Here is a 15,146-nt window from a genome sequence, read left to right as displayed (position 1 = left end):
AAGAAACCAGAAGAACAAGACGAATGGATTATTACTTCCTGACAACACACGAGCTGTGGCTATTTGGCCATCAGGTTACAGGAAAATCTTGTTAACACAGCTTGGGGCAGTCTGCTTCGAGCTTGTATTTTTTCAATAACCCTGTTTCAGCCGAAATATCAGCTATTGGCAAGATATTCAGTACAGCACTGAGGGAGCGACGTACCAGAAATTCAGCAGAAGCAGTGATATTCCACCGTCTGAAAAAGTAAAGCCAATCAGTGTATTCATATTTGAGGGCGTTGCAGTGGATAATCAGGATGAAATCCGCAAATATTTGTGCTTAGGTCGTCATATGGAAGCCAATTTATTTTATTTTGGCCAGAGATACTCAAGGATCGCGAAGTAGTTGCTTCAGAATAATGCGAAACTTATTACCGCTTTCAAAGAAGACTATCTGAATTTAAAGCTTATCTACCAATCACGTGTAGGAACCGACCTGTCGCTCAATGAATTCGTTGCCATACGTGGGGACTGCGGGAATAACTTGCGTTATGGCTTTCTGATTATTGATAAAATCAGGAAATTGAGTTTAGGGCCGACGTAGACGAAACTTCGATGAGATTCTGTATAAAAGGCAGTATATCAAAACGTAGGTATATCAGTGAAATGTAGATCATGGACAAATTTCCATATGTCTTGTACAATCGTACAGGGGTTGCGAAGCGCCTGTGGAAAAACCTGTGCAATCAACGTTAAATTAGAACTGGAAAGTCTTAATGAGGCGGGAGCTATCCATGACGAGGAGTTGAATACTAGAATACAGCAATCTGAACTATATGTCAATGAAAAAAATTCAAGTCAACGCAGAACTATTGGATATTCGTGACTATATGAAGGTGATAGCCAAGGCACTGGACTTGTACTGTGACGAGAGGGAAGAACATGAAATCACGTACTGAGAAAACTTGTAGTTTATAATTTCAAAGTAGTGTTTCATAAAACAGCTCTACAATCAAGCACAGAGAGCTTAATTATCAGTGACGTTGCTCAATGGTCTGGTCTAATATGAAGGAAAAAACAAGAAATAACAATGTCACCACAAAAGCTTACGTCACAACGTGGTTTTTCAGCTTATTCCGACACCAAACCTTGAACAGTTTACGTGCAATATACACCAAATAATCAACAAGTAGATTTGTTAATAAAAATTACCAAACCTACAAGAAGGCGCCAATGCACACTAATCTACTGAACACAGATCTGAACAGAACCGTCATACCGTTGCACCCAATGAAATATATACTTCCACATCAGGTACACGATAATTAATATCACCCTCTTACATCTCAACAAATAAGCAACCACGGCATCTGGCAGAGAAAATCATAAGGTATCAGTTACGATAGAAGCAGAATGCGACTGAGCAGACAAACGATTTCTTTAAACTTAGATGTAATACACGAGACTACAATGTAACTAGGGCAAACCAGGACCTTATTAACTTTATTATGCACCTAGGAAGACCTTTTCAAATATCGAAAATCTACGTATTCGGCATACACGCCTCTACAAGAGACTTTTAGCGGGAATAATAGTAGCGGACGAAACAGGTAAGTAATCTTTGCCTACTCTACTCCCGTAACAAACCAACAAACAAGATAACTTAAAGAAGAACAAGGAGAATGCGTCCGTCATAATAATAATTCCATGCTATAACCAGCGATCATCTTCTACTGCATCATCCACTTGTCATTTACACTCATCCGTCGCTACGGATACATTTAAAATTTACTCATTTCAAGCAACTGTCAACTTCAGAAAGCGGAAATACATCAGCAATACCAATGAAATGAAGTACTAATCACACTTTCAATAGTAAAATTACTTTTCTTTGAGTTACTTTCGACGTCAAATAATTTAGTTATTATATTGATTAGCTTCCCAGCGTGTCTCTTTGAATAGTCGAAGATGTATTTCTTAGCTAGATAGCGATACGCTTGCAATGTTTATCGGTGAATAAAGCTGAGTTCCCACGGGTCGTGAGCACGAATGTGTGCCACGCTTTTGTGCTTGATTTCGTGCCATGACAGGAGTGAAACCATCAGTCGTGGGGCGTGGACAGTTCACACGGAATGGAGTGTCAACGAAAGCGTGATTCAGTTGATCGCGCGAAGCCGGCCATGAACGAGCTCCTCATCGAGAGTTGTGCTGTGGTGCGTTCGGTTTTTGCTACTGTTTTGGCACAGAGAATGAATCGGTTGGTGGAACCTCAAGAAAAACGGAAGAAAAGACGATGGTGGGTCAGGAACTGCATACTTCAAAGAACATCGAGGGCACATAATTTGGTTGACATGGAATTAAGAAACCATTATCCTGAAGATTTCAAGAACTTATTACGAATGTCTCATGCGGAGTTTGACTACCTTTTACAACGCGTTTCACCTCTGATTTCAAAATGAGATACTAATATGAGACAAGCAGTAAAAACAAAAATTAAACTTCTAGTAACTTTACGCTACTTAGCCACAGGGGACTCTTTAAAGTCTGGAATATTTATTTCGTGTTCCAAAGAACGCAATTAGTAAATTTATACCTGAAACACGCGAAGCGGTCCACAAGGCACTTATGGAATACATACATGTAATAACAAAAAGATATAGTATACAACTTTTTCGTTTATTATTTTATTTGAATTTTCAACATAGTAATGTACGAGTATTCTAGGTCTAAGTATTTAAGGAATAGAAAAAAACAATAATACGAAAATGGTTGATCATTATAATAATATTGATCATTAAAAATGTTACCAGCATAGAAAGAAAGCAATCTTTTGAGTAATAAAATAAGATAGACCTATAAATTTGTAAATAAACAGTCATCTGAGAAATCAGCACTCATATTCGATTCTCTCTCACTTGCTAGTATTGATTGGTTGGAGGGAGCTGGTGGTGGGCACATCGCATTTGTTATTTGTTACGTAATTGACTCTTGAAGCCTCATGGCAATTGGAGGCCCAATACTGCGTAGCAGTGACGCAACATACTTTCCGAAATAGTCGTAGGAATCTTCTTGGTTCATTACTGCAGCACGATTTGAAATAGCTTGTAATTTCTCAATCGCACATGGAAAAAAAACCCATTTGGGAGTCGTGCAGAACTTTTTCGCCGATTTTTGATGATGAAGGCTGCGATGGAGTTGAAGGCACTTTTCGTTTTAGTACTGCCCTGGGTGTCTCAGTTTCTGCTGGAATCTGTGATGTGCTTGGCGTGGTCTCGTTGAGATCGTGAACAGCAGTTAAATCTACAGATAGGGATTGTGGCTTCTCCAGTTGTGATTGTTCATTTGTGTTTATTGGTAACACCTGCAATCAAAACATTAATTTTGTTTCAGGCGCCGGCAACTTCAGATGAATGGAAAAATATAGAGTATGGGTTTAGAGAACGATGGAACTTTCCAGTCTGTGCAGGAGCTCTGGACGGAAAACACATTGTCATTCGTGCCCCTCCCGCTACTGGATCTGATTATTACAATTACAAAAGTAGTTTCAGTATTGTATTGCTAGCTTTCGCTGATTCCGATCATTGTTCCCTGTATGTTGTTGTAGGAGCTAAAGGAAGAAATTCTGATGGTGGTCTATTTCAAAACTGCTCATTGTACAACGCTTCGGAGACAAATTCCCTTGCAATGCCAAGTGGTTTTGTTATTGTAGGGGATGATGCGTTTCCGCCAAAGTCTTATCTGATGGAACATTACAGTCGGCGTAACATGTCTCGACAGGAAAGAATCTACAAATATCGAGTTTCAAGGGCTCGAAGAGTTGTAGAAAATACTTTCGGCATACTTGTGAGTAAATATAGAATATTTGAAACACCTATATCTTTAAAAATACAGTCGGTGGACAAAGTAGTACTAGCCTGCTGGTCGTTGCACAACTGGCTGCGGAAAACGAATCCCGCCTACATCTCACGAGGTTTAATTGACTTCGAGGATGAAAACCATCGCATTTTCCCTGGATCGTGGCGTCAAGAGGAAATTACTGGCCTACAGAACCTTCCGCAAACTGCTAACAGACAACCACATCGACAGGCACAACAAATTCGGCATAAGTACCGTGATTACTTTAATAATGAAGGTGCTGTGCCCTGGCAAAATGTACTATTCGGCGACGTTCCAAATACAGAACCGTAGAGCACATCAGTGTCAATATTGTGCTCAATTATTTTGTACATGGTTGTCTTCAATTAGTATGTGTCACAAAGTAAATGCATTGCTAGACATGTTTTATCATAAGAATTGTTGTATTAAAAGTAGCTGGTACAGTTCCTATGATATACCTACTATTCTGTATAATCATTATAAAAACTGTTGTAATAATGAAAATGTAAGGAACAATTTTGAAAATGTATAAAATTTCAAATATGGAAACAAACTTTTATTTCACTTACCAGATTTGATAGTGTGGGTCGTTGCTGAACGAATGGGCGAATGAAAGAATTCATCTTATCAAACCAGAAGATTTTTGGTTTATGAACCTCGTCAGTGCCAGCTCCAGACCGTTCGCTTTCGACTATTTTCTTCAGTTCCTGGCAATACGAGCTCCTCAAGCTTTTAAATTTCGCAATTACTTCTTTCGGTCCGAATCCTGGAATTTGGAGCGCATCACTAATTCTTTTGGCAGCAGCCTTCTTGCATCTCGGTCTCTGTATTCTTCCCTGCTTACATCATACAAGACCTGCTCAGTAGTGTAAAGTTCCAGAAATTCTAAAGTTTTACTGTCTTGCAACTTGATCACACGACTTTTAATGGCACTAGTTGCCATCTTGTTGTTCGTAGCACTAGATGTTGTAATCTGACATAGCCACAGCCAAGGCAAACTCACGACTGAAAATCAAACACGTTTGATATGAAGAGTGAGCCCTCACGCCTGCCCGAGACGTCACAGCCAAACTCACGTCTCTTCGTTGACACGGGTGGTGTTCCACGACAGCATGTCTCACGCTAGCGTGTCACGCCCCGTGGGAACCCGGCTTAAGTATTTTAAGCTCGAGCTAATTCTACCCAAGAATCTCTTTGGGATGTTACTAAACCCAGTGCTTTCACTATCTTTAATCTTACTGCCACAAAGCGTACATTCCATAACTCTCGATTACGAACCTTATTACCGTTCTCTGATTCTCTTTAAAATTATTTATAATCTCATTATGTTGTGCTGACTGTTTCTTCTTTTTTTTTTTTAATCAGAGGTTGAGGACTTAAGTCCGTCACTGGAGATAATAGATCTCAATGACCATTGAAAGGCAGCACTGAATTTTTATTTTTTTCACCTTGGCTGCATTGTAACCATTTTCCTTCAACAACACTATAATGGAACATGCGTGATGGAGTGCCTGCAACATTAAACTCACACAAATCAGTAATACATGCAAACAAAACTAAAAAAATAATCGTGTCACCACCACTTTGATCTTTAATTTAGCTTGATCAAAAGTTATGCCTCTTCAGGTATTGAAGTATCGCGGACCCACTGTAATCCCTATCTGGACAAAAACAAAAAGTAAATGTCATTTGTCATCTCACAATAAGGGAGTACTAGAATGGTTCCTATAATGTGCAAAGTTTAGCACTAAATCCAATCTTCGCGTCTTCCAGCTATATTTTCCTGTAAGATTCAGGTTCACTGCCTTTGTGTTTGATAATTATCAAGATATGTTTCTATCAACACGGTGAGCTTGCTACTCGCCTACAGTTATAAATTAACACAGGCCCTGCACCGGCGCTATCATCTTTGCTTTAATGCAACAAATTACAATCACTCACCTAGTAACAGACTAACCACTCAGTATACTTCCTGCTACCAATTTCAACAGGACAGAAACGGATCACCATTTACGATGAACAGTGAATCACTCGAATACCGACAGTTCCCAAAACTTGTTTCTACTGTAAATTCCGGTCTTAAATGAACGATTTCTACGCACTGCAGCAATTTTTTGACAATCCATTGCCCGCGTAATAATTCTCTCTCAAATATCTTTCCAACTACGGTTACTGCAGTTGCTGGCAGTGGAAGAAAATTCAGAAATACAAGACAATCATCCTCATCACAATCATCCTCTTCGTCGTCATCATTATCATCTTCCTCACCGTAATCATCCTATTCTCCTTCTACTCCATTATGGCCACCTTCTGCTTTGACGTCTTGGTTTCTTTGCCTTGCTCTGTCTTCTTCTTCTCCGCCAAAATATATTTTACATACCGCTTCCTTGGTCTTTAATAAGTAACACAGCGTCTGTCGTGCTTAGTCACAACTTATAAAAGTTCTGATCCGGCCCCCTTCAATACGCCCTACACTGATAGCCACAATGGGCTGTGAAATTTACTACACAGAGAAGTAACAACTGATCTAACCAAGGTGGTAATCGAGTCGAACTGAGTTTGGATGGCACATGCTGCTTTAGCTCTAAGCCAGATTTCGTCAGTCGTAGTGGCTGTCGGGTGGCTGTGAACCAGTCTCTCAGAAATCCACAGCACTATGAGTGAGAGATTTGGAGAACTTGCTGGCCAGGGAAACAGTTAAACACATTCATTGTTGAGGTATTTAACGACAGCACGGTCAAAATTTTTTTGCCTTGTGTTATCTTGTCAATAGATAATATCTTGGAGAGCATTACTTGCCTCCACACATCAAGAATGTAAGGCCTGCTACCCAAATTATCAGCTACGTGAACCAAGGGCAATCGTGTTGTACACCCAATGACACCTTTGCCGTGGCCCGGGTTGCTTGCTCAAAATGGCCAATGACTAATTCAATCTGGTAATATTCGCTTTCCACTTTCATACATGGGAGAACCCGTCGTGATTCTACGCTGAAGAGCCAGAGAAACTGGTATACCTGCATAAAACCGTGTAGGGCCCCCGCGAGCATGCAGAAGTGCCGCAACACGGCGTGACACGGACTCAATTAATGTTTCAAGTAGTGATGGAGGGAACTGACGCCATTTATCCTGCAGAACTGTCCATAAATCCGTAAGAGTACGAGGGGGTGGAGATCTACAGGGTGGTCCCGAATTCATGGTACAAACTTTAATGGTAGGTACAGGACATTGTAACAAGGATTTATTGTATAGGAATGTATAGTCGCAGGTGACGCGGTGAGGCGTAAACAGGGGAAAGAGAAATGGAGTGATCGGTTGGTGTCACTGCCGGTAGAGGGCAGTAGATGAACATGATGTATCGCAGTAGGGACAAGCGCCATTCACAATTGTGCTGCCGTAGACGATGGGTGACTTTACGTATGCAGAAAAAGCAGACATGCATTACATGTACGGCCGTGCAAATGGTAACGCCAGAGCTGCGTTACGAATGTATCGCGCGGAGTATCCTAATCGACGAATGCCGGATCATAGAATTTTTCAACGGTTACATCGTCAACTTTGTGAAACAGGTACGTTCGACGTCAACAGACATGACGCTGGTCGATTAAGAGCTGTACGCACTCCAAGACTGGAAGAACGCATCTTGAACATAGTGGCTGATAGACCCGAGTCAAGCACAAGAACTGTTGCGCGTGACGTACATGTGAGTCATCAGACTGTATGCAGAGTGTTAAATGAAAATCGCTTACACCCCTTCCATTTTCAAAAAGTACAAGCATTGAATCCGGCAGATTATCCTCTTCGCGTGAACTTCTGCCAGTGGTTGTTGCAGCAATGTGCGTTGCAGCCGGATTTCGTAGGTCATGTGCTATTTACAGATGAAGCGACATTTTCACGCGAGGGTGTCTTTAATGCGCACAATTCCCATGTGTGGGCAACAGATAATCCACATGCAACGCGTCCACATGCGTATCAACAACGTTTCGGTATTAATGTGTGGGCTGGTATTGTGAACGACTTTTTGATTGGGCCATACTTACTACCCACGCGACTCTGTGGCGAAAGCTATCTTATTTTTCTGCAAGAAGTGTTACCAGAACTGCTGCAAGATGTTCCGCTCGCCATTCGTAACCGCATGTGGTTTCAGCACGATGGAGCGCCAGCACACTTCAGCACTGCTGTACGGAGTTACCTGAATGCCACGTTTGGTGCTAGATGGATTGGGCGTGGTGGACCAGTCCCTTGGCCACCCCGATCTCCTGATTTCTCTTGCCTCGATTACTTTTTATGGGGACATTTTAAGAGTCTTGTTTATGAGACTCCAGTTGACTCAGATGAGGATCTCGTTGCTCGCATATCTGTAGCTGCTGCAGGTGTGCGTGAAATACCAGGCATCTTTGAACGTGTACGCCAATCGCTGCACCGACGCTGTCAAGCATGTATCGCTCATGGTGGACGCAATTTTGAACACTTACTGTAAACATGACACTTGTCAACAACGATTTCAATAAAATCTTTCGTTTTCCTTTCGGCCGTTATTTCCCCTGTTTACGCCTCACCGCGTCACCTGGGACTATACATTCCTATACAATATATCCTTGTTACAATGTCCTGCACCTACCATTAAAGTTTGTACCATGAATTCGGGACCACCCTGTATTCTGAACAGTACGTTGCAAAGCATCCCAGATATGCTCAATAATGTTCATGTTGGGGCGTTTAGTGGATAGCGGAAGTGTTTAAACTCAAAAGAGTGTTCCTGCAGCCACGCTGTAGCAATTCTGGACTTGTGGGGTGTCACGTTGCCCTGCTGGAATTGCCCAACTCTGTCGGAATGCAGAATGGACATGAATGAATGCAGGTGATCAGACAGGACGCTTACATACATGTCACCTATCAGAGTCGTATCTAGACGTATCAGGGTTCCCATATCACTCTAGCTGCACACGTCCCACATCATTTCAGAGCCTCCACCAGTTTGAACAGTCAAAAATGATTCAAATGGCTCTGAGCACTATGGGACTTAACATCTGTAGTTATCAGTCCCCTAGAACTTAAGAACTACTTAAACCTAACTAACCTAAAGACGTCACACACATCCATGCTGGAGGCAGGATTCGAACCTGCAACCGTAGCGGTCACACGGTTCCAGATTGAAGTGCCTAGAACCGCACGGCCACAACGGCCGGCTTTGAACAGTCCCCTGCTGACATGCAGGGTCCATGGATTCGTGAGATTTTACACATACACGCCCATCCGTTCGATACAATTTGAAACGAGACTCGTCCGACCAGGCGACATGTTTCCAGTCATAAACAGTCCAATGTCGGTGTTAATGGGCCCAGGTATGCCGTAAAGCTTTGTGTCATGCATATCGAAGATGTTTCGTTGAATGGTTCGCACGCTGGTGGCCCAGCATTGAAATCTGCAGCAATTTGCGGAAGGTTTGCAGTTCTGTCACGTTGAACGATTCTCTTCAGAGGTCGTTGGTCCTGTTCTTGCAGGATCCTTTTCAGGACGCAGCGATATCGAAGATTTGATGTTTTACCGGATACCTGATATTCACGATACACTCGTGAATGATCGTTCTGGAAAATCTTCGCTTCATCGCTACCTCGAAGATGCTGCGTCCCATCGCTCGTGCGCCAAGTATAACAGTACGTTCAGACTCACTTAAACCTTGATAACCTGCCATCGTAGCAGCACGAACCGATCTAACAATCGCGCCAGACACTTGTTGTCTTATATAGGTGTTGCCAATCACAGCCCCGTATTCTGCCTGTTTACGTATCTCTGTATTTGAATACGCATGCCTGTACCAGTTTCTTTTGGGGCTTCAGTATATATGTAGAATCTGGTTCGTTTGAAGAGATGGTCTGATGTCAATCCAGAGTGCACTGCTGCCGTCGGGCCCACCACTTGGTGGTGCTGCTCTGTCGAGGAAAAAAAGTTCAAATTTGTGTGAAATCTTATGGGTCTTAACTGCTAAGGTCATCAGTCCCTAAGCTCACACACTACTTAACCTATATCATACTAAGGACAAACACACACACCCATGCCCGAGGGAGGACTCGAACCTCCGCCGGGACCAGCCGCACAGTCAATGACTGCAGCGTCTTAGACTGCTCGGCTAATCCCGCGCGGCTGTCGAGGAAAGCTGGAACAGAGACGGCCACGCTGACAGCCCGTGCTGCTCCAGACGTCAATGCCCTGTTCTTGTAGGTAATGTCCTGACACACACATTTTACCATAAGAAACGTAGTTGCAGTTTATTAACACATTAATATATCACAGCTGGATAGTGCCCTTATTTTGTCGAGCAGAATATTCACGTGCAGTCAGTTAAGAATTTGCAGTAACGAATGTTACACGATGTGTTTGGTTGCTAGGCAGCAGATGAAAATATTAAATGCCAGCAAATAAATAAGAAATTTAAAAACTGACTGAGTGGACACCTGTATTGCTGCGAACAAGCCCGTTTGCTGACCTGAAGCATTTGACGTGGCTGTACGACCTCGCATGGCTCAGTGAATAGTACGCTTGTCCTGTCAGTCGCTAGCCATGTGGCGCCGCTGAATTTATGCACAGTGTTGGCGCTCTCAGATCCATCGACTCCACACTCACACGACCGAAGGGAGCAGCAGCAGCATTTCAGTACGAGGCATGCAGCCTCGGCAGGCCATGATGCTGCTGACGTCGATTCCCTTAAGTCCTGCTAGGCATTTCTCCTTCTTACATGAAAGAAAATACAATCGTGTCACAACCGATGAACAGTCAAAGGCGATGTCGGAATGAAAAACCCTTTGCGCAATGTTTCTTTGTATACAGAATGCAGATTGCGATACTCTTAGTAACTACCTGCAGCTGTACTGAAAAACTAATTATTTGCATAGCCAAGCGTGTACTACACGTAATACCACTCTGACTGTGCTTGCACGTTGTCTTCATGGTGTTGTAACTTATATGGCCAGCAGTGTACGTATATTCAGTCGTAATGCACCTCGAACAAGAGCACTCCACACACAAAAATATTTACTGAGCTAAACCGTAGTTTCCATCATCATCTGTGTAGTTCGATGTATCACAGTGCCAAAGAGAAAAGTTTGCTCCAGAGATGGTGCTGGGGCCAGCGCGCCCAGACTACCGGAAGTATCGCCAGCGCCACCTACGTCCGGTCTCTGATGTGGGAGGGCTGCGGCACTGCGCAGCGTTTGTACTAGCGATAGAGGTGGTGGAGGGGGCAGGGTGGGATTAGACGCCCGGCGTGGCTGCAGCTGCGCTAATGCGGCCGCGCCCAGTAAATCGGCCAACTTGTTTCATTAAACACGGGAAGCGACTGCCGCCAGCTGCCGGCCAGCTTAATTACTTCTTTCTGGACCGTAACTGCAAGCGCTCTCGACTGTTCAGTTTCCCTTGTGCGCTGTGATTTCTTTCGTAGCTTGACTTTATCCCTCCAAGTGAGGTTATCTTCGCGGCTGTGTGCGCCTCGCTGCGGCAATTAAAGACTTTCTCAGGCGAAATCTGTATTTCAACATTTAATGGAAACGCAAGAACGCACAAGTTGACTCTGCTGCTCACATCCGTTCCTTCACTCTACAACCCGAGGACCCCTCCTGCTGTTCAACAACGTCCCTTCACCAAAGTTCCTCTCGCCTGTTCTTCCTTTGTTTTTTCTCTCCTTCTTCTTTTGCCCACGTCCTTGTGCTATCACGTATCGATACTGCCCCACAGGCGTCGTTACGCCACTTGTGTCTCTAAGCTGGTCGTAGGTTGTGTTCCAAAAATGAACAGCATAGAAACAGAAGTGATGACACTTTCTGCCAGGACCTGACCGTCATTTTGCAGGACAATGTTCAAGGACGTACAGTGCAAGCTGTTACTGATTTGTTTGACTGGGGCTGCTAAGTGCTATACCACCTACTGCACTCCCCTGACTTAAGTCCTCGTGAGTTGAACTCGATTTCTAAACTGAAGGAAACACTTGACGGCATTCGCTTCAGAACTGCTACGATTTCGTCGGGCAATAGACCGCGCCGCTCGAGCTGTCAGTACAACTGGCACTGCTATGAAAGAGTATCCTACGACTTCCACATCACTGGCAACGGGTTATACACAGTGCTGGTGACTACTTTGAAGGTCAGTAAAACTTTGAAACACGTATGTGTTTTTTACGAGCTGTAAATAAATAGTTGCCACTATTAAAGTTCCAACCCTCGTATAAAAATGAAGTAAACAATGCCGGATTCTATCCTATATGTAATTTCCAGGTTGGTAGAAGTTATTTTTGACTTTCTTTAGCCTGTGCCCTTCCTCCCCCGCCCCCTCCGCCCCTTATTAGATGTATACAAAATTGGCCGATTGGCTGATACTGGTTAGCAGTAGGAAAGAGAAGACCATCACCCAGATTGGGTGACCTGCAATTCTCTGCCTATGCAGTGGACGCAATACGCCATCTGCCAACTCGTAGGGCTCAAATAATCTCAGTGCAAGACAGAACATGAGTCAAAGTTTCTGTTTGCTCACTAACCAGGAACAGAAATTTAACTCAGGTATTCTCCCGTAAAGAAGCACTTCAGTATGTGTCAGATTCCACAGAGAGCTAAGGAACTGTCATTCGAGTGAAAAGAATAACAACTCTGTTTACTGTGAAACGACTTCACACGATCCTTGTGTCACAAGCAACACATCTCAAAATCTAACCTCTAGATTCTCCTCTGTGGCCCTTACCAGCGAAATCTTCCTTGGAGGGAAGTGTCTTTGATCGATCCCCACAGCGAAGTGCCTCTCCTCGCCATATCCCACTCCCTCCAGGACATAAGGCATCTACATGTGCGCTCAGGTGACAAATACCACCAGCCATTACACAAATGTTACCTGACACTACGTGGGTCATGGATCTGCCAACCAATCATGTGAAGCTCATACTCCTTTCAGATTTTCTGGAAGTTCCCATTCCCTCTCATGTATCCTTAGCACTCCGCAAATCAAACAGGTGTGGTAAGAAGTTACGAATAGACAATTTTATGTGTTCCTCAAAAACTTGTAATTACGATTAAGAAACTAATATTTGTATGCATTTAAACAGTAAAGAAAATGCCTTATGTTTAACAGCCATAAGAATAAAAAACGCACTGATGATGATGCAACTGCAGTGAAACATGTCTGGGACAAAAACAAAACAGTGTTTTGCTAAAGGCCGATCCCACTCAAAAACATATGTTATTATTAGAGCAAACACAGACAAAAGAAAATTGCTGCGCGGTGTGGGATCCTTACCAGGTGGGACTGACAGAGGACATCGAAAGGGTGCAAAAAAGGGCAGCTCGTTTTGTATTATCACGTAATAGGGAGAGAGTGTGGCAGATATGATACACGAGTTGGGATGGAAGTCATTAAAGCAAAGACGTTTTTCGTCGCGGCGAGATCTATTTACGAAATTTCAGTCACCAACTTTCTCTACCGAATGCGAAAATATTTTGTTGAGCCCAGCCTACATAGGTAGGAATGATCATCAAAATAAAATAAGAGAAACCAGAGATCGAACAGAAAGGTTTAGGTGTTCGTTTTTCCCGCGCGCTGTTCGAGAGTGGAATGGTAGAGAGATAGTATGATTACGGTTCGATGAACCCTCTGCCAAGCACTTAAATGTGAATTGCAGAGTAATCATGTAGATATAGATGTAGATGTAGAAGATGATTAAGCATGTAGTGTTAAGCAATATCGTACATTTGAACCGGATTTAACTGTAATAACAGAATCACTTTGATATTCTGTAATGAGACTGTGCGCAGAATGTCGAATGGCTTAAGTAGCGTTACAGCGACCACAGTCCAGCAGGAGGACGGACAATACCAAAGCAGAGGCGGCCGACCAAGCGGGAGGCAGCTGCAGCAGAGGGCAGGACCTGGGGCAGAGCAGGGAGCTGGCGGCCGGGCCGCACAAAAAAGGGAAACCCCAAGGAGGCAGGCGCTCCCTGGGGAGCGCTTCGAGGACAGCCAGGCAGCGACCGCACCGCCGGACGCCGCCTCGGTGGACAGGTATGGGCCGCAGAGGCAGGCGGCGTCTGGCGCCGATGCGAAGGGCTGATCCAGGGTCCCTGCAGAGTAGACTTAAGCAATTCTGATTATAACAGGACGTGATAGATGCTGTTAGGCTACGCAGTTATGTCAGCCTATAGCCCTTGACAGCAACAGCAGGTTACCTTTATGAGTACAACGCGATGCTACGATGTGACATTGTAGAGCTGGTCTGTTCTTTCCTAGATCTTGCAGCCAAACACAATGGCGTAAGAAGCAGAGATATCTGTACTTGGGGCGTAACCCTCCACATGTGACAGTCACTTTTACCACTGTCAGAAGCAGAGCCACTCTGAAACCAAATTCGGTCCCAAAACAAGGAAACAAGTTTCAGACGAATGCAAATAAGAAGACCTGAAGGCACGAGACTAGTAGACATTCAAGAAAGAAGTCCCAAGAAGCAAACAATGAGCTCAAGAAAACGAAGACGGAAGGATAAAGAAGGGAGTCCTAGTCCATAAAATTACTGGACGTACGGAGATAGCTCTGTCACTCAACTTTAAGCGGCCACAACTTATGAACGTAATAGCAGAGGGCTGTAGAACACATTCACGATTCTTAGTACAATAACAGCAGAGGTTAGTCTCCAAACATGAGGTAGTTCAGAAGTGTAATCCATATATCTCCTTCTCCCACAGTACCATAGCATCTGATCAACATGTCATCTGTATCAGATCACTGATGATCATCATGACTTCAAGAATTTACAGCGTACCTGTCGCACAGTACGACAGCTCTGCCAGCAAATCAGCAACTGCCACAGCAAAGTCTTCGAGTGTCGTACTTATAATTACAGTATTAGGTAGCTTGGGGTTGTGCGAATCCATGTACAACAGCGAGATGACAGTACGAGATGCTGTAACACTCCGTGTGTTGTCTGATTCTAGTGCCATGGCCTGCCAAACCAAGACAACTGCCCGTCTCCGAAAGCTCCACATCTTAGCGAGTGAGTATAAGCGACATGTGCAACGAAAATACTGTGCTCATTACCCACAATGTCCATTACAAACACTCCTCTTCTGCACATACTAACCACATTTTGTATTTGGTTCCACTGTCTGTTTTTTCTTTATTGTGTCAATATTATGTCTTAATGGTCATATGTATTTATCCAACTGCGTTGATATGTTTTGTTTCAGCTGTTAAGTACACATCCTTCTCTATAAGGTGCAATATTTGGCCATGATTATAGCCTAACTGTGTAATTTATGAG

At 43.6% G+C, this 15,146-nt stretch overlaps 1 protein-coding gene across 1 annotated transcript in view; it reads right to left on the bottom strand.

Annotated features, from left to right (window-relative positions):
* The window catches only part of LOC124616650 (serine/arginine repetitive matrix protein 2-like), a 146,527-nt gene extending 131,701 nt beyond the window's left edge, over window positions 1-14,826 (bottom strand). The window contains exons 1-2 of the mRNA XM_047144979.1: window positions 14,649-14,826; window positions 13,811-13,953 (exon numbers count right to left, since the gene is read on the bottom strand). Of these exons, the coding sequence (XP_047000935.1) occupies window positions 13,811-13,953; window positions 14,649-14,826 (321 nt within the window). The remainder of the gene's footprint in view (window positions 1-13,810; window positions 13,954-14,648) is intronic.
* Between the last annotated feature and the right edge of the window lie 320 nt (window positions 14,827-15,146).

Source organism: Schistocerca americana, chromosome 5 (genome assembly GCF_021461395.2).
Source record: "Schistocerca americana isolate TAMUIC-IGC-003095 chromosome 5, iqSchAmer2.1, whole genome shotgun sequence".
Classification (NCBI taxonomy): Eukaryota; Metazoa; Arthropoda; class Insecta; order Orthoptera; family Acrididae; genus Schistocerca; species Schistocerca americana.
Note: the sequence above shows the minus strand (reverse complement) of the source record. Positions and strands in the feature narration are given on the sequence as shown.